This window comes from Pongo pygmaeus, chromosome 3 (assembly GCF_028885625.2).
Source record: "Pongo pygmaeus isolate AG05252 chromosome 3, NHGRI_mPonPyg2-v2.0_pri, whole genome shotgun sequence".
NCBI classification, from domain to species: Eukaryota; Metazoa; Chordata; class Mammalia; order Primates; family Hominidae; genus Pongo; species Pongo pygmaeus.
The window spans coordinates 80,723,192-80,744,526 of NC_072376.2; the positions used below are offsets into that span (position 1 = coordinate 80,723,192).

General features: G+C 32.2%; 1 protein-coding gene across 2 annotated transcripts; it reads right to left on the reverse strand.

Annotated features, from left to right (window-relative positions):
• Positions 1-4,616: 4,616 nt before the first annotated feature.
• On the reverse strand, positions 4,617-20,859 carry LOC134739430 (UDP-glucuronosyltransferase 2B10). Of its 2 annotated transcripts, none has more exons than XM_063663719.1 (6): positions 20,386-20,859; positions 18,694-18,842; positions 14,458-14,589; positions 10,352-10,439; positions 9,291-9,510; positions 4,617-5,584 (listed from the first exon to the last, which is right to left on the reverse strand). In XM_063663719.1, exons 1-6 carry the CDS (start codon positions 20,852-20,854, stop codon positions 5,305-5,307), a joined length of 1,338 nt encoding a protein of 445 aa, XP_063519789.1. In that variant the 5' UTR covers positions 20,855-20,859; the 3' UTR covers positions 4,617-5,304. The 2 variants fall into 2 exon arrangements, with proteins under 2 accessions (XP_063519789.1, XP_063519788.1); XM_063663718.1 differs by having other exon boundaries at positions 20,134-20,859.
• Positions 20,860-21,335: the final 476 nt, after the last annotated feature.

Below are 21,335 nucleotides of genomic sequence, written 5' to 3' on the forward strand. Positions count from 1 at the left end.
TATATAGTGGTTTCTAAGACTTGAATCAAGGCCATCTGGATCCGGAGTACCAGCTCTTAATCACCATGTTATGCTGACACTCCTCTTTGGGGTACAGATATTTTCAAAGTGTAGTATCACAGTCTCCCACTTATGTAGATACATATTAATTGTAATTTTATTACAAATGTATAATTTAAAATATGTAGAATTATTATTCCTGGTGTGTATCACTGCATAACAAATAGTTTTCAAATGTAGGGCCTTAAAACAATTGTAATCATTTCATTATCATCTCTCAGAGTCTGTGTGTTGGGTGGGCTCAGTTGTGTGTTCCTTCCAATGAGTTTCTCAGGTAGCTACTTTTCTATGGTGCCTGGGTCTATAATTATTTGAAGATCATTCACTTACGTACTTAGTGATTCGTGTTGAAAGGCTCCAAGTCCTAGTGAGCTGCCAGGATTCCTTAGGCATATATTTGTGTCTCTCTACCAAATTGTCATTTGTTATGGGGACTACCGACTGAGTTGTTGAGGTGTTGGGTAATAGTGAGAGAAAAAAAAAGACATGAAAAGAAGAGACAGAAAGAGAGAAGAAGAAACAGAGTGAGAACATGCTGTGTTTCCAGCAGAGCTTTGAAAGTTTAGCTGCATTATTTTCATTACATTCTTTTAGTTGAGACAGCTACAAAATTTGCCAAACTTCAAAGGGAGGGGATACTAATTGATAGGAAAATTGTCAATGTATTTATAGTCATATCTCAAAATAACAACAAATATAGCCTTTCGAAGAAGGCAGCAGAAGTTATTAAACTATCGTATGATTCATAAAATATTAAAAATAGTACAAGAAAAAAATTAAAATTACATGAATTTAGATTTCTACAATTACTGCAATTTTTAAACATTGTATTATATTTATTCAAACATATTTTCAAAAACTGAACAAATGTTCTAAAAACAAGCTGCAAGTGGATAAAATAGATAATACACAAGAAACATTATCAAGTTTTTTGAATGACAGTAATAAATTAATATGTGATGTTACATTTTGGAAGTTCCTGTCTTGAATTGTTGTGTTCATTTCACAAATTAAACTTTAAATCTCATAATTAATACATGAAAACTTTGTGAAAAGTTAAACATTGCAGAATTATATAGAATAAAAATTTAAATTCTCATCCTTGTAATTACATGTATTTTTCGAGATTCTTTCTTCATTGTAACAGTTTACATATACTTTATTTCATTGAAAAAATACGTTTTTTTGTTTTTCTGGAAACTACTTTTTCTGTTTAGCAATGTGATAATGAAACTATTCTCTGCAATGGCTACCCTCATACATTTGTTGGAGGTACATGTGTTCATTGACTGAAAGACATTTAAGTGCTGGAGGAATCATTCTGTTCATACATGTGCTTATATGCAAGGATTTCTGCATTACAGATTCCTAGATGTAGAACTTCAGTTTCAAGTGGCATATTCACATTTTATTTAAAAGTGTTATTTCCTGAAAAATAGATTTCTCAGGTTTTTATAGGGTGAAAATCTTCTCTATAACATTCATTTGTTGGCATTATTTCTATTTTACTAAGCATCAGTAACTTTTTAATCTTTTATATCTTATGGGCCATTTTTACTTCTAATGGCTTCTTCATATTTTAATCAATTTTTTATTAGATTGTTTGTCACTTTTGGTTGGTGATTTCTAGTACTCACTGAACAATGAATACTAATTTTTTGTTATGCGTGTTATAGGATAGATTTTATGTGAATTAATACAGGTTTATAAGCATGATAAAACAACATTATTAATCTTTGGCACTACATAAGTTCTATTTTTCTTTATGTCTTTATTAATTCCTAGATGATTTGCATAAATTTTTCTATAATTCCTCTGTCTTATCCATCTTTTAGAGTGTGTGTGTATATATATATATAAAAAACGTGATTTATCTATGTAATTATAAATAAATATATATATATTTGTTTTTAATCACACCTTGTGCCAGAGAATATTTTTTTGAAAATTGGTTAATGGTAAGACTTTAGTGACAAAGACAACTAGGTTTCTGTCAATCTGGACTAGTTTGATCATAAAATGCTTCCCTGATGTGTAGATTTAAGGAGATTGATGGCTTAATTTAGGTATTTTCCACAAAATTTATAAACTTTTTGTATTCTTTGTAAATATTTTTGACTTACTAAAAAAATTTATGTTTCCATATTACATTTGTAGGAGGAAAATACATTTGTATTTTCCACAAAATTTATAAACTTTTTGTATTCTTTGTAAATATTTTTGACTTACTAAAAAATTTATGTTTCCATATTACATTTGTAGGAGGGATGAATCAAAAATCTCTGTGGAAAGTAAAAAAATAGATATGATCATTTAAAATATAGTTATGTAGAATAATAAAAATTATTTCAAGCTGTCTTCAAAATACATGTTGAATTTTGAATTCAATAACCTACCTATTAGCTAGTTAATTGATGCTGTGTCTTGTTTTAAAACAAATGGGCATGTATATGTACATTTATGTTTAACAAGAATGAAAATTCACTAAGTCCCTTTAGAGTGCAATTTCTATATGATCACAACCTAAAATTAAGGACTTACATTTTTTATTAAAGGCCAAAAGTGATAATAAAACCCATATGAAATTTAGGATTGTTTTTTCTAGTTCTTTTAAGCATGATGATTGTATTTTGATGAGAATTGAATTGCATTTATAGATTTATTTTGGCAATATGCTCATTTTCACAAAATTGATTCTATCCATCCATGAGCATGGGATGTATTTCCATTTGTTTGTGTCATCTATGATGTTTTTCAGCAGTGTTTTGTAGTTTTCTTTGTAGAGGTCTTTAACCTTCTTTATTAGGTATATTTCTCATATATTCCTCAGTAATTTGTTTTGTTTTTCTTTCTTTCTTTCTTTCTTTCTTTCTTTTATTTTGCAGCTATTTTCAAAATGGATGAGTTCTTTATTTGATTCTCGGCTTTGAAACCTGCATAGCCAAAGAAAGACTACAAAAAAGAACAAACCTAGAGGCATTACATTACCCAACATATTATAAGGCACATTAAAAGTTACCAAAACAACATGGTATCAGTATGAAAACAGGCATGTAGATCAACGGAACAGAATAGAGATTCCAGAAATAAAGACAAATACTTACAGCCAACTGAACTTTGACAAAGCAAACAAAAACATAAAGTGGGGAAATGACACCCTATTCAACAAATGGGGCTGGAATAATTGACAGTCCACATGTAGATGAATGAAACTGCATCTTTGTCTCTCACCTTATAAAAAATCAACTCAAGATGGATCAAATAATGAAAACTAAGAACAGAAACAATAAAAATTCTAGGAGGTAACACTGGAAAAACTCTTCTAGACATTGGGTTAGGCAAAAACCTCATGACCAAAAATCCAAAAGCAAATGCAACTAAAACAAAGATAAATAGTTGTGATTTAATTAAACTAAAAAGATTCTGCCAGCAAAAGAAATAATCAGCTGTGTAAACAGACAACTCACAGATTAGTGGAAAATATTCATGAACTATGCATCTCACAAAGGACTAATGTCCAGAATCTACAAATGGCTAAAAAAAAAAAAAAAATCCCATCAAAAAGTAGCCTAAGGTAATAAATAGACAATTCTTAAAAGAAGATATATAAATGGCCAACATATATGAAAAAATGCTCAACTTCACTAATTATCAGAAAAATGCAAATCAAAACCACAATGCAATACCACTATACTCCTGAAAGAATGAATATAATTTAAAAATCCAAAAATAATAAAATATTGGCATAGATGTGGTAAAAAGGGGACAGTTTTATGCTGCTATGGGAATGTAAACTAGTACAACTACTATGGAAAACCATATGAAGATTCCTATAAGAAATAACGGTAGAAGTACCATTTGATCCAGCAATCCCACTACTGTGTGTCTTCGCAGAGGAAAGGAAGTCTTTATATGAAAAAGATCCACACACATGCATGTTTCCAACACCACTGTTTGCAATTAAAAAAAAAAGAATGGAACTAGCCTAAATGCCCGTCAACCAACCAATAGGTGGATAAAGAAAATGTATACACACACACACACACGAGTGCACACACACACACACACATATACACAGACATATGCATACTATATATATATACACCATAGACTACTACTAAGCTGTAAAAATAAACAAACTAATGGCATTAACAGCAACTTGTATGAAGTGGGAGAGCATTATTCTAAGTGAAGTAATTCAGGAACAGAAAACTGAACATTCTAAACTGTCACTTATAAATGGGATCTAAGCTATGGGGATGCAAAGGCATAAGAATGATGTAATGGGCTCTGAGGATTCAGAGGATAGGGTGGGAGGGGGTGAGGGATACAAGACCACACATTGAGTGCAGGGTACACTTCTTACGTGATGTGTGCAATAAAACCTCAGAAATTACCACTAAAGAACTTATCCATCTAATCAAACACCACCTGTTCCCCAATAGCTATTGAAATAATTAAAAATATGAGAATAAAATCAACCAGATGAATATTTTTAAATATCTGGAAAAAATAGAATTGGTTCGTGAAACCAAAGATGTTGCAAAATAGTTCAATTTTTCAGTAGGAAGCAGGTAAGACTGGCTATATTTCTAATTCCACATAATTTCCACTGAGAAATGACTTAAGTGCTTAAAACAGTAAACATTTGGCCATAAATTTTAGCAAAAAATGTGACAATAAAACTGCATGCATCATAAAAGCCAAGCAATACTACTCATCTCAAAATATCAAAAGGAAGAGAGCGACTTTCTAAACAATGTAACTATGTAATAGTTTCTTTAGCAACAGTTAAAACAACAGAATCCTGTTCAAAATGAAGCCAACTTATTTTGAGTAGGTTCAAAACAGTACTGATACTGTCAGTAGACTTCTTAACGTTCTTGTGTTTATGTAAAATGTGTGAAATATAGTTAAGCTGCGTAAATTTTTTTCATGTAACTTGTGAATTAGAACAACAAATTTCAATATAAGTGCAACAAATTTCGATATGAGCTCATACGATTTTACATTATTTTTTATTTTCCCCAGTGTTTTCTTCACTGCCACAAAATGTTTCTAACCATTAACTGGGTGGTAAATCTCTGAAAAACAAATTTTTACTTGACAAGGTAGATTTTGAAAAGATTTTTTTTTTTTTTTTTGTCACAGGAAGAAAGAAATCTTGCATCACAATATTTATTGCTGGAATCAACTGAAGTATTCCTATCTATCAGGTTTTCCAGCTTCAAATCTCAGATATAACTAATCCCTTTTTCCTTTCTTTCCTTTTCTAGCAAACTTCCAGAAACAAAACAGACAACACTTTGTGATGATAAATATCACAGTTGCCACACAGGCCAGCAGAAACCCAATCACATCCAAAGAGTGGTACTGGAACCAGGTGAGGTCATGGGCTGCAACTCGAAGGTGTTTGGCTCCTTTGTGGCGCATGACAAATTCAATCCAAAAGACTGCTCGATCCAAGGGCTTCATTGGTTGATCATGTTGAATTCTTGATAATTTCATAATATTCTTTTTATATCTGAAGGATAAAAATAAAGATACCAACACTGAAAGTAAGTTAATTTGCCTGTACATATCAAGTCTATGAAAGGCTTTTAAAGTGTCAAATAATTCAAAGTAAATGTCAAAGAATTGACATAGAATTTATGTATTTTAATTTGAGTCATCATAGAAAGTTTGGCTTTTAAATTGGACTTTTCTCATTAACAAATATTTTTAAAGTAGAAAAGGAAGGTCAGGTGAGAAAGTTATTTTTTTCAAGCAGAGAAAGTATGAGGCATTTTTAATTTGTTTTTAATTTTTTAATTTTAAGTTTTCGTGAGTCCATATTAAGTGTATATATTTATGGGGTACATGAGATGTTTTGATACATAGCGAAATAATCACATCATGGAAAATAAGATATTCATTCCTTAAGCATTTATGCTTTGTATTATGAACACATTCCATATTACACTATTAGTTCTAAAACAGGCACATTAGAATGTGCTCAACATCATGAGCCATTTTAAGTGCTGTAAGAAAGATGTGAAAATGCAATCTGAGAATTACCATCTATAAGTTCCTAAAAAGGAATTTTATCATGGTGAGTGACATAGCTAGTCACTTTGCTTCTAGATTACTCTTTTGTCTCCTACCATTTCCCACCCTGTAGCCAGAATGATTTTTTGAAATTAAAGTCAGATTATGGCACTCCCCTGATTAAGATTTTTGCCTGGCTTCTCATTATTTTAAGAATAAAATCCAACTCTGTTATTTGGTCTACAGAACCCTACATTGTTAGACACTGGCAAGCTCTTTTTCTAACACTTTTCCCTTGCACACTGTCTTCTAGATTGGCCTACTTTTTTCCTTTAAGCTTCCAAAGATGTTCTCATCTTAGCACTTTACACATTTTATCCCTTCTCTCCTGCTCTTGGAGTATTCTTTCTTGCTACACCCAAGGCATGCTTCTCTCTCTTTTTGTGGATTCCCTCTAAGTGTTACCTCTAAGAGAGGCTTTTACTGGCCACAGTCTGATGGAAACTCTAGGATTTTCTCTGTTTTCTGCGCTTATTTTCTATTTGATTCCTAGAATTTTAAAAATGATTTATATATCTCATAAAATATACATTTAAATATAAAATACAAAAGATAAATATACATACACTAAGTGAATAGTTCAAAAAATGGAAGATCATCTTGAACATTATCTTGAGGCGAAGATACCAATTTACCTATTGTTCAGTTCATGGTATAGGATATCACAACCTGCCTAGAATAGCTCTCTTTTTCTGAACCATTTAGTCACCACTTTTGTCCACCAACTAAAGATTAGCCTGACTTTGAATAGCAGCACTAGTTCGCTTATGTAATTGAATTATATAATATGTACTCCTTAGTGTCTGTTTTTTTAATATAGCAGTTCTTGAGTAATTCCATTGCTGTGTACTATTTTGTTGATGGCTAAAGCACAAACTATGTCTTCATTTTATGTTGAATAGATATTTTGGTTGCTAACAATTTTTGGACACTCTTGATAATTCTGTCATGAACATTCTTCCATATACCATTAGATTTATATATTTATACATATCTGTTGGGTATATAATTGAGAGTAGAATTGCTGAGATAAAAGTGCATGCATAATTATGATTTACTTCTTGACTTTAAATTTTTTTGAAGTGTATTTTGTTAATTTCCAAAATTTAAAGATATTTTAGTAACAGTATTTATAACATCCCTTACTTCCACTATGGCTGGATCATATAGTCTTTATGATATTGAATCTTTTTATATTTCCTAAGTCTTGATTTATTTCCCACCACATGTCACTTCAAACGACTATTAACTATTCGACATGCTCTAGGAAAATGTGTCTTCCAGTTGATATATATGATACATATATGTGTATTGTTTATGTATGTGTGTATATCATTTTACATTATAAGATTGCATTTCTTAATTGTGTTCTTCAAATGTTTTATGTCCTTACTCATTATTTGCTTTTTTTTAAAAGTCTGTTTAGATTGAGTGAAAGTATTTGTATTATCACATTTAAACCCACCACTTCGTTTTATATTTCTTTTCTATTTGTCCAAGCTGGTTTGTGTTTCTTTTCAATTATTTCCCATCTTCTTTAAAGGTATTTTGATCATTCATTATCCTTCTATTTTCTTTATGATACAATATTTTTAAAGTATTCCTTTAGATGATACCCTACTTACACAAAAACTTTATTGAGAGTAGTTATAAATGCTGAATTGATGGTAGCTGGACTCCACAAGGAATTTTGCACATTGTTATCTTTGGGGTGTGAACAAAATCAATTATTAAAAATTTAACTTAAAATTATATTTTTTGTGCTTCAAAGACCATCATCAAAAAGTAAAAAGTTTGGTCACCCAGAATGGGACAAAATATTTAAAAATTATATATGTGATTTGACCCATAATATATAAATAGTTCTTAAAACTTAATAGTAAGACAAATAGCAAAGTTAAAAACATTCCAAGGATTGGAGTAGACATGTTTTCTAAGAAGATATATGAATGATCAATAAGCACATATAAAGAATCTCAAAATCTTTAGCAGTAATGAAAATGCTATCCAAGACCAGGATGAGAGATCATTTTATATGCACTAAGAAGTCTGTAAGAAAAAGACAGATAATAAGAGGTTTGGCAACAGTGTGGAGGAATTGGAACCATGTTGTACTGCTGGTGGTAGTGATGAATGGAACAAGTAATTTGGAAAACAGTTTAGCAGTTCTTCATAAACATACAGTTCTCACATGAGCCAGCAATTCCACTTATAGTATCAATCCAAACGAAAGGAAAACATATTTACGCAAAAACATGGGTAGCAATATTCCTAGTAGCCTCAATTGGAAACAATCAGAAGGCCAATGAACTGATAAATGAACAACTAAATTATGACGTATCCATATTATAAAATATTATTCAAGTGTAAAAGGAAATTAAATATTAAAACACACAACATGAATTAAACTAAAAACCATAAAAGAAACAACAAAAAATCAGGCTAGGTGAAATGTCATTTACACACTACCCTAGACTGTATGATTCAATTTATATGAAATATCTAGAGAGAATAATCTATAGAGAAAGAAAACAAATTGGTGTTAGACTACGACTAAGGAGTCATGGGAGGTGATTTTGGTGTAATTGCAGTTTCTTTTGCATTGATAAAGATGTTCCAAACTTATATACTGGTGATGACTTCATGACTCTGTAAACATAGTAAAAATATTTGGAATTTTTGCCATAAATAGGTGGGTTTTATGCTATCAAAATTAAATCTCATTTTCAAGTCTGTTACAATAATGATAATATTAAAAATTAATTTTTCAGCAAGAAACTAGTTATATTATGAGACATTTTAGATATTTAATTAAAACATTTTATTATATTATTTCAAGTTTATTCTTCCTTTCTACTATGGATTCATTATGTCAAATTTTTAAGAAATGTATTTTTTTATATTATATATATCATTTTAAAATTATTTTTGTTTAGAAAATCGTTTCACTGGTTACTCATTAGATGTATGGGGTTCAAATACAATTTTTAAATAACAGATAAAAATAAAAGCAGATTTCGGATTGGTTAAATCATTTAAATTCTTTCAAAATTACTCTCATAAAAAGGATGAAACTTATGCTCACTATTGACAAGAAAAACTATCTATTAATACCACCTAGTGAAAAATATTGTTCTACTCACGAAGGATCATTAATTACTGTCTTCAGTGCATTCAGCAGGTCTGTACTCGACATTGTGTGGAAGTCCAATGTAACAGCTGTTCCCTTGGCCTTCATGTGAGCAATGTTATCAAATTGATCGGCAAACAATGGAATGCCCACCATAGGGATCCCATGGTAGATCGCCTCGTAGATGCCATTGGCTCCACCATGAGTTATAAAAGCTCTGGTTTTTGGATGACCTAAGATTGGATGAATTTTAGCAAAATTATTCATAGGAATAAAATGAGATGCACAATGAAAGGCTCTGAAAGTGACAGTGTTTTATAGATAACACATTGAACTAATTTGCTATTACTTTTCAGACTTCAGAGGAAAAAACAGGTACTTGTGTTGGAGATGTAACTGAAGGCTATATGGTGTGTGTGACTTCAGACTGCAAAACTTAATACAAGATTTCCAGTTGGACTAATGAAAAAGGGCATTCTAGATTTTAAAAATGTGCACAAAAGAGGACGGCAAAGAGACGGGCATGAAATGAAGTGTTATTCTAAGTACAGTCAAAGAGTGTGATATGTGGGGTGTTCAAGGCAGCAGGCAGTGGGTTGGTGGTGGTGCTAGGATCGAAGAGAGACAGGTCACACTTTGTCATGAAATGTCTCATTACTTTAAGATTAAGATTAGGAATTTAGTCCTCCAGAAAATACAGAGTCACTAGTGATAGAAGAGCTATTATATTTAGTGGCATTTGAAATAACCCTGCAGGAGAGGAGAAAACAGGTGTAAAGCTGTAGAAATAGGAGACAGAGGGACAGCCCAGGAAGATATTGAAAAATTCTGTGAGATATAATAGCACCTGAAATAAAGATTCTCTCTGATTCTGACCATAAAGAATGTGAGTGTATATCATAAAATGCCAACAATTATAGCATATTCTTTTCCCCCTAGGACTGTAAAATAAATATAAAAAAGTTACATTTTGTTTTCCTTAACAAATATTCAATAAGCTTGTTTCATGATGAACTATTAACACTCTAATATGCTGTTACTAATATATGCAGTATTTGTTCACCAGAGTTTTACCTAGAAGGTCATTCTGGGGTATCCACTTGTACAGCCGAGTATTGAGACCTAAGGCATCTGGTTTATTCCCATCAAATCTCCAAAGAACCTGTTACAGTAAAGAGAATATCTTATTCCATGAGTGGAACTCAAAAGTTATAAAATGTTAGAACTGTAAAAATAGTAGAAATGAGATCAAGGGATGATAGTAAATAAATCTATTCAAAGACTGATGCAAAAAGAATACCCACATTTTATTTTCTGAACTTTTATAATGATTTAGGTATATAAGAAACCATTATTTTCCAAAATAATACCTTAGAAAAATAAGATTATCAATGAAAAGTTCAAGTATTTAAAAAATTGTTACATTTTTTAAAAGAGGAATTACCTGCAGTTAACCATCATATGAAGAAAAAAAGTTTAACATCACACATCATTAGAGAAATTCAAATCAAAACCATAATGAGATAACATCTCACACCGGTCAGAATGGCCATTATTAAAAACTCGAAAAATATCATGATGTTGACAAGGTTGTATAGAAAAGGAAGGCTTATACTCTGTTGGTTGGAATGTAAGTTAGTTCAATCATTGTGGAAGACAGTGTGGTGATTCCTCAAAAACCTAGAGGCAAAAATACCGTGAAACCCAACAATCCCATTACTAGGTATATAACCAAAGGACTATAACTTGTTCTTTCATAAGGATCCATGAAAGTATATGTTAGTTGCACTACTATTCACAATAGCAAGGACTTGAAATCAACCTAAATGACCATCAGTTATGGAATGAATAAAGAAAATATGGTATATATGCACTACAGAATATTATGCAGCCATAAAAAGAACAAAAATATGTATTTTGCAGGGATAAGGATTGAGCTGGTGGCCATTAGCCTTAGCAAACTAACATAGGAATTGAAATCCAAGTGTAACATGTCCTCACTTATGAGTGGAAGCTAAAAGGTGAGAGCACATGTACACATAGACAGCAACAACATACACTGAGATGTGTTGGAGGGTGGAGGATGGGAGGAAAGAGAGGATCAGGAAAAATAATAAACAAATATTAGTCTTAATACCTGGGTGATGAAACAATCAGTACAACAAACCCCCATGACACAAGTTTACCTATGTAAAAAACCTGCACATGTACTCCTGAACTTAAAATAGAAGTTAAAAATAAAAGTTAAATTAATTTAATTAAAAAAATAAAAATATTGTAAAAAAAAGTTTAAAAAATTATAGGGAGTCATTGTAATTCTGGTGTAAAAAAAACAGTAACAATTTAGTAATTACCTATATGTTTATTTTGTTTTATGTATTTTACATTAGTTTTCATCTCCAAATTTAATTGTAATGTATTCATTTCTTTTTGAGTAATATGAGTAGTTTCAATATAGCTACTTGTCTGTAGGTTATTATATTAGAGCCTGTTGTCCTTTGATTGACAAAATAGCAAGTCTATAAAATAAGCTACTTACAAGAAATAAATAAATGCTGCAAGGGTTTTATGTATAACTTCATTGGAATTGCAAATTATCAAGCACTACTTCCAAGAAAAATTTCAAGTGACAATTTTTGACACAAATTCAGAGTATTACCAACCAGTATTACTAATTTTGGATTTTTTTGGCATAGAAATGAGGAACATGTTGGTATCATGAATAAAAATAAAGCTTTTGAATAACCTCAAAATTGTATTTTGCTGAATTTGGTCAACAGATTATTAACACTTAGACAAGGTGCTACAAAGCTTTGACAACAGTGATTAATATGTTCTGCTATAGCCAAGACATTTTTATGTTTAAGTTACTAATTTTGAAACTCCAAAGCAATCCTCATAAACTGAACTATAATTTTAAGTGTTTAATTTTATTTGCTACATGAGTGTTAAAGTAACTGAGGTTTCAGCAAAATTTAGAGGCCATTACAAGAAAGCTTTATCAGATAAGAAATTAAAAAGTAATTGACAAATACACAAAGGTCACTGGTTTATTCTATATAGAAGAAAATATATTCCTACTATGTTCTATGGAGGAGGCATCTGAACCTGTTCCCCTGCCTGGCTTCCTTCTGTTTTTTTGCTTCCTATATTTCCTTCTGCTGCCTCCATTGGGAGGGGTTGTTAATCTGGTAGTTAGTGCTGAGTCCTTGTGGGGCCACATTTTATACTGGACAGGATCCACCTTCAGGTCAGGATCCATCTGCACCCTTTCCCTTTCATCTTCCTGCTTCAGATATTGGCTGGGCCCAGTCCAGCAGGGCAAGCTGCTTTTTCTCTTTCTCTAAATCTACCTGGCTGTGTGGGTACTTGGACTAGTTGTCTGTTGGCCTAGGCCACTCTTTCTCTGAAGTAGCCTGAACATCATTCAGATAGGCCTATTCCAAAATGTAGAGAAAGTACCTGAGGCTGGATAACATGGCAAGCCTAAACTGCATGATGCATGTCAGACTTTTTGAAATACCTGCTATTGTTATTTTGCTAGTGAAGTCACCCATTAAAACATAACTTTTTCTGATAACATCTGTAGTGTGTACACTGCAGTGCCCTCAGGAATTCTTAAACAAAAGGGTCAAATGACAGGGGCAGAATTTGGTGATAACTCTTACCTGACCCCAATAACATGATAATATCAATACGTCACCTACATTTCTTAAATAAATTTATTCCTGATCATATTATTAATGCCAAATTTATTATCAATAAAAAACAGCCTCTATTATTTTAGCATCATCCATGTATATTTTTGATTTTGAACTAATATCTGAGATAATTAGTTCTTTCCCAAAAGCTAAATTTTTAGGCCTGAACTTTCTTATTTGTCATATTCATAAAGTTCATTTTAAAAAATTGTTAAAAACTTACCATACAGGAATATTTATTAATATACTTAAAAAGTTTGTTCCCTATGCTGAAGTAAAATACATTAGTGACATCTTCCAGGCACCATGTTTATAAAAGTAAAACTTCTAGGTCCTGAAATATACAGGAGAGTCTATAGTTTACTAGTTTACTTTTTTTGAGACAGAGTCTGGCCCTGTAGCCCAGGCTAGAGCGCAATGGTGCGATCTTGCCTCATTGCAACCTCCGCCTCCTCGGTTCAAGGGATTCTCCTGCCTCAGTCTCCTGAATAGCTGGGGTTACAGGCACACACCACCACTCCTGCCTAATTTTTTGTATCTTTAGTAGAGACGGGGTTTCACCATATCGTTCAGGGTGATCTCGATCTCCTGACCTCGTGATCCGCCCATCTTGGCCTCCCAAAGTGCTGGGATTACAGGTGCGAACCACCGTGCCCAGCCTATAGTTTACACTTTTAATCACAGGATTGGAATTCATTCTTTTTACTCCCCTACTCTCCACATGTGCTAGTTATTATTCCTATATTAATGACATTCTATCATGCTATACTACCACAGATCCTTAGAGTATATACTGTATAATGACCAACAAAGCCAGTCGTCTCTATTTGTTGCCACATATTTCATATAAGCATTTGACTTAAAGTACAAACAGAAATACTACATTCCTTAATTGTAAACATTCACCAAAAGCTTCCAGAGTACAATAAGTAATAGAGGTGGCCCAAGAGTTAGTCAAGTGTTCTTCACCCATTGGATACTACTGAGATTAGGAAAACTCTTTTGAAGAAAATTATCATAAATCTTACTTGTATTTCTACAAGGACACAGTTCTGGATATATATTTTTAGTTGAAAACACCTGAAAGTCATTCTAAAGACTACATTAAGCACCATTTTCACTTAACTGAAATACACTGAGTTAAATTCAGCAGTAGGTACGACTGTTAATATCAGAAATTAAAAATAACTGTGGGTCTCGAGTTCCCTTTTGTGGATACATATGGAGTACTGAGTTCTCACTGATGCTAATAGGAACCACTCATGCACACCAAAGGCAGTAACTCCCCCAGGGCCATGTGCAACCCCTAAGTCTGAGGCACAACTATTACTTCGGTCAGTGGATGCTATACAAGCATATTTAAGGTTGTATTTGGCTATAAAGAGTTCAATCTACTCTTTAATATTCTTTCTATGTAGATCACAAACTTTAACAGCCTCTTTCAGTAGTTTTCCACACCAGTAAGGTACTTTATCTTACCTTTTGTGGGATCTTGGCAAGGGCTGTTGCAATTACATTGGCCCTTTCTGCTGTCATGTTACTGACCATTGACCCCAGAGAAAACACCACAACACCATTTTCTCCAGAGCTCTGAACAAACTCCTCCATTTCCTGTGGAGAAAAAAAAAAATGTTTCATCACAAAAGAGTATCACCACAGCAGGCACTACTGAAAGAATTGGTACAAAATATTAAAGAGAGAAAATCCAGTATTTTGAGGAACTATTGGAGTAAATAATATTTTTTAACTGACTCAATCACTCAGTTTCTTTGCAAGAAGATGTATGAGATAGTTGGCCTCTGTTAAGGATATTTGTGTAAACATGTGTGTGTATGTAGGTATGTGTCTCTATGTGTGTAATGGAGAAAAGAAATGGAGCTATTACATTGTAGTTAGGGAGATAATGTTAAAAAATATACCCAGACCCTTCACTTATAATACTATAATTACTAATGTAAGTTCTTGGAAAAGTGGCACCACTCGGGTTTAATTCTATATTTTTGTTCTACTAAATCACTTGTGTTTATTTCAGGCAGGTTTTCTGTAGAATTCTTTTAGTTTGAAGCCATTAGTGGTTTACTTCCCTAACTATGAGCTCTGAGGAAAAGCTACTTACAGTTGGGATAATTTTATATCTACATTTACGTTACTCTAAAATGCTTTATGCTTCACTTAAAATTTGTCAGTTTTCCAGTAGTTTTTCAAAAAATGAAATAAAAAATAAAAGCTGGTGGTTAAGAATCACTGACATTCTGGAGTCTAGTATTGTGATTTGGAATATTTATTAATCAGTCCTTAGAGTCTCATTTATAATACAGAATTGTACAGTTTATAGTTAGTAGTTGAATAACTGTATTTTTCAGGTTATTGTTTAGGTGGAGCACCTATTGCCCTGAAATCACACTGTTAAATTGATGTGCTATTTATAACTGCATGTGAGGAACTCTCACCATCACTTTGTTGTGTCTCAGAGGCAGCACTTGCACCAGAATAGAAGAGGCCACCAGGCCTTTCTGCAGGGGAGATCTTTTCTCTCTTTTGAGTAGCTCACTCACATTCCTGGTGAAGATGTGTTTGGCTGCAATTGATTGAGAATTATTCTGACTTGTGTTCCCCAACGTATGCCAATATTTAAATTTAAATACTTTCAGATTTAATCATTGGGGTAAAACTTTTCCAAATGGTTTTTAACAAACAAAGAAAAAAGGTGTCTAAATGTTAACTGTGCACCACATATTGCAGAGCTTTTTCTAAAATATGATTTTTAATCTTAAGTTAACATGAGATTCCCTGTACTACTATTCCACATAATACTTGGGGCATCTAGGTATAGTGTGTGTTTGCAGTTACCTGTAGCCACATTTAATGTAACTCACGTTCAGTGTTTCACCTCACTAGCTTGATGCCAGAGCCTTGTTTTTCTATGCAGTGTTGAAGGAATCTAACCTCTGTTTAGAGATTCATCACTGATATTGATTGGTTGTTTCTCCTTTTATGATAATATTATAAAAATAATACAAAATTAATGTAAGAAATTTTATAACAGTATGAAAAGTTTTTTTAAATAATTTTTTTCTAAAATTTCTATCTAGAGATATTATTTATAGAAAATATGTATTTTTTTATTATGGATTTTGTCCTATTTTTATAGGTCAATGTACACATGTGACACTTATTTAGAAAATTTTAATCTTATTGTATATACATTTTCTCCTGCAAAGACTTGCCATCTTGTTATATTTATCATTTTCTAATTCACTTTATTTGTATTATGGCTGACAGCGTAATTGAACATTTCATTGATAAAATTATTTTAGTGCTATTGTAGGCACATAAGTTTTTAATTGTTATTTCATGTAAGATGTTGGATTACTTCCAATGTTAATTTTGTGAATATTTTCCATAATGTTTAATAGGTACACCTTGATTTTTTTTTATGATTTCACGACTATATTATAAAATTAATAACAATATGTATTTTTGAAACACCTGATACATTTTGTCAAGTGTCTTATTCTCTTAAAATATATAGAAATTATCTGAGAATCTAATATATAACTGAAAAGAAAGCAACCTGGGTTAGCAAATATTTTACATAATAAACAATTAAAGAACTGGTTTCACAACCGTTGACTTGCATTCCTTGCATTCAAAGCTTTCTGCAAGTTAATAACAAGAGCTAGTATTAGTAATTACCACTAATGTACTACCAGTCAACCTTTTTTTCTTGTCCTTCTACACGTCCTACTCTCTTCCTCCTTCTACTGGCACTATCAATTTCCCTTAGTGTGAGTGGGGAAATCTTTCAACAGTAGGGTAGAGTGGCATATATTTTTCATTAGTCTTACCTCATCGTTTGTCTCTTGAGAAACTGACTATATAAAGCCCATACAATTTGCATTAAACATAGATACTGAGTTTTAACAATGGAATAAAATCTCAGTTTTATGCAAGCAAAAATGATCTTTTAAGAGATTGCATAATAATGCATTGAAGAAGGTTTACTTTGTACATATGTCTTAAAATGTGATGTTAATTTAAAATATATGAGGTTCTTGTATTCCTTCCAAAAGAATATCATCTTATATGCTTACTGAATTTTTTTTTGTATTGAAACTAAGGGCACTATTCAGACACAAGTGGTAGAAATTATTTGGTCTTTATTATACATGCATTGTTCATTATCTCTGTGCTTCTCTGTCAGGCACCTATGATGTCGAGACAAGTTCCCCCAGGAAGTTTTACTGAGTTGCTTGTCATAAGGCAGAAATCATCTGCTCTAATAGGGTATGTTTATGTTCTAAAATGTAAAATTCTGGGATCTCAACACAGAATGATTTAAATGCTTTATTAAAATCATGTGAACCCTATGTTTGCACATATTTGAGGCACACATTTATATTGTTGAGGAAGTGTTTTAAGCTGGAATACTGGTGAAGATCCTTATTACTTATGGAAGAATTTTAGAATTTCAACTAGCTTATCTTACTGTCACAACTGTTATGTCTACCTTTAATCAAGTCCACAGGGTATCTGTCCTCTATGACTTTGCAAGAGAATATAATCTTGATGTGCTGAATAATCTGATTCTCTTAAATGAGGAATGATATCTCAAGTGACATGCACATGTTAAGTAGATAGTAGTATTAGTAATAATAACAAAATAACCATAACTGCGAAATTAATAACATTTCTGAGTCACTGACTACATGCCAGAGACATTTTAAGTGTTTTGTCTGTGTTAATATTTTTTTTCCACACAACACAATATGAAGTTGGCACCATTTGTGTAAATCTAGGCATAATTATTTCTATCAACAATTTAGTCCACTTTTCCATCATCTGCTACCTGAATCCATGGAAAATTTCCTCAATGTTTGGGTCTTTACAGTCTGGCCCTTCTGCAATTTAATCCATTGAATATCTTGGAGCCTTTTCTTAAAAAAGAGAATCATTTCATATATCCTTATTTCTTAACTCTTTTTTGGACTTTTTTAAAGTTCTTAATAAATATTTCAACTCCTAATACGTATATGGCTCTAATTTACCTCTTAGCACCATCTGATTCTTAATCATTCCCTGCAAACTAAACCTGAGGACTTGAGAACTGTCCTGACCACTTTATCTGCTTTCCCTTTTTGTCTGCCCCTCCCCGTCATTCTTTTCCCTATTCCTGCTTATTGTTCAGCTCTCATCTTACTAATCAGTGACTCCAGGATACTTTCTGTTATCTCCACTGATGCTTTCTTAGCATTGGGTTTTTCCTTGAGAAAATAGTTTTTATATACTTTTCATTACTTACTTATATTCTATATTTCAAAGTAGAATGTAAGGTATGTAGGGACAGAAACTGTGTCTATTTTTTTTTCTCTGAAAATTCTGCACTTACCTGTGTTTTGTGCTAATCTCTTTATAAATATTCTTTGAATGAATGACCAATACCTTCTTATCTTACATGTTGCATAATCAAGACTTTAATTTAACCAATCCTATTTTCAAAGTTTCCTTAGTATTCCTCTCTATTTGTAATATGCATAAAACTCACATGCTTATGATGGTATCAACATGTACATGAGTTTCTAATTGGTATCTGCTGTACCCCACCTACTTCCCATCTTTTTTCAATGTAAACCAAACACTCTGAATGAAGACTATAGAGTCATTTCTACTGAAACTTTGAAGCCAACAAAATAAAACCAACGAAAGTATGTTTACCTTAGGTAGGGGTTTGGCAGGGTTGCAGTGGAGTCCTCCAACAAAATCAACGTTTGGTAAGAATGGATGAGGAAATTTAAAATTCCAGGAGTTTCGCATAAGCCATATGTCAGCTTTCCTCATTGTCTCAGATAAGGTAGTGGGTCTTCCTGATGGGAATAAAGAAAAGAAAAAGTGGATGATGAAAGACAATTACTTTATGTAATTTTCTGAAAGGGGTTAGAATAATGTAGGCAAAAATGTAGGTAAAGTTTGTATGCTTTGAAAAATATATACATATAGCAATAATTTATTTTTTATGTATTCTATATTTTGCCCATGTTTATTTATAAGACAGGCAAAGTGGTGGGAGAATTGTGAGGTTAAGCTACATCTCTAATGTCACGTCAGTATACTCACAATCATAAACAATTATTGAAATAAGCTGTAGAGAATTAAACATCAATTTATTTTCTCTTTAAAGCTTCAATAGTAGCCACTGGATATTTAAAAAAATCTTTCAGCTCCATAATCAATTAATTCTACTGTAACCATAAAAATAATTTTCCAACAAATAGTCTAGTTTACACAACTCATTAAGCTAATCCTTTTATCTTTGGTTCTTCAAGTTAACTGTGGACTATTTTGAGAGTATGGCTGAAATCATTGTACCAACTACTCATTTGGATTCAAGCTAAGATCTTAATAATATTAAGTAAAGATATTTGTAAATTATAGCTAGAAATTTTTGAGAAATTATTGAAATGGAGATCTGTACTCAACCTTAATCCATCTCATATATTTAAATGAAGAGACACAGTTTCAAATAAACTGTATAGATATAACAACCTTCACACTTCAACGAGATGATTGGACTTTAAATAAATGATTTCCAATTCTTTAGTGAAGGAGTATAGAAACATTTGAAACTTCAGATTACCCTTATTGATTTTTGCATCTGAGATATAGATATTATCTGTCTCTACTGTGAAGGCAACCTCCTGGTAACATGGGAACATCTTTTAATTTCTAAATAAGAAAACTGAGGTTTACAAGGAAAAATTTTTGCAGTTACATAGATAGTTGTAGAAAGATGTGTAATTACTCATTCTAAATCTATGCATTCGGTTAGATGTTACTTGATGGATCTTGCTGTTTTTAAGATCTGAAACATTCTATGATAAAACAGATGTGTAGTTGCTTAAAGTCTTAGGTGTACTAATATATAGGTTTATGATTTCCTGGGGTGTTCTGTATGAGTGATGGTCACAGCGTTTTCACTGACCCTATAATTTAAGCTTTTCTATAATATTTGTGAGATTGATAGATCATCCTGTATTTTCATTTCATAAATTCACTTACCAAAAACTCCACTTCCTTGACTTTATGGCTGTGTACAAGTTCTGCTTCAAAGACACAAATAAGTTAGAGCTTCATCTTACCGATTGAAAAAATTCTTACCTAAAACTTCACTGTAAAACTGATCCCACTTCTTCATATCAAATATTTGGTACCAAAAGTCAAAATAAAGCACATAGATCATATTTTTTACCCTCTCCATGAAAGTCATTTGATCACTGAATTTTGACATAACAACAGGTATGTAGGAAGGAGGGAAAATAAGTCCTCCACTATGCCTTTCAAATAAGTAGCCAGGACTGAAGCTGTGACTGTACACAAAGGGTATCTTAAATAGCTCAGCCAGCAGCTCACCACAGGGAAAAGAAGGATCTGCAAAAACGACATCAAATCTTGACTCTTGTAGTTTTTTCATAAGTTTCTTATTTGAAACTACATCTTTACAGAAGTTTCTAATCATGTCATTCATTGCCCACAGGATTTCTTGTTCTTGTGAAAAAGGTAACGAAAATGTATCTGTTCGAATTTCTGACAATCTCTTAACCAATTGCGTGATGATATTCTCAAATTCAGTTTTAGTTAAAGATGTAGGATAAACTTCGAGTTTAAAAGTGGATGAGTCGTTGGGATCAAAAAGAATGGAAGCTGAAGATGCCAGTACAGTCACCTCATGACCTCTCTGAGCAAGTTCTTTCAGGATTGTCTTCATATTCATCCAAGGGCTGTATTCTGCGGCCCACACCAGCACCTTTCCACAACTCCCAGAGCTAAAGTAACAACTGAGTTGTATCAGCAGAAGAACTGAAGTCCATTTCAGAGCCATCCTGGTGCAATGTGATAATCATTTTCCAGTCACTGTTTCTTTCTCATACTTATATACAGAGAAAAATCAATCAAGTTAAAACATAACTCCTTCAATTCAAAGTAAATACATTATATGAAAATCCTGAGTACATGGATGGCAAGGAGACAAAGTTCGATTACTTCATATTTACTCAAGGATGTTTGATGTTTCTTTTATGTTTATATTTGCTGTCATCCACCTAAGTTTAATGACCTTGCAAGTATCCTGTTTTATATAATGTATTTTATAATAGTGTCAAGAATAGTGGCAAGTGAGAGAGTCCTTCAGGCCCCTTGACACAATATAAGAGATGAAGTGATTATACAATACAAATAGAATTTTTAAATATAGTGGTTCAAGGAATATCTTGTAAAATTTTGTTGAAGTATAATTCACATACCATATGATTCATCAATTATTATTTAAAATTAAATATTTCCTAGTAAATTCACAGACTTGT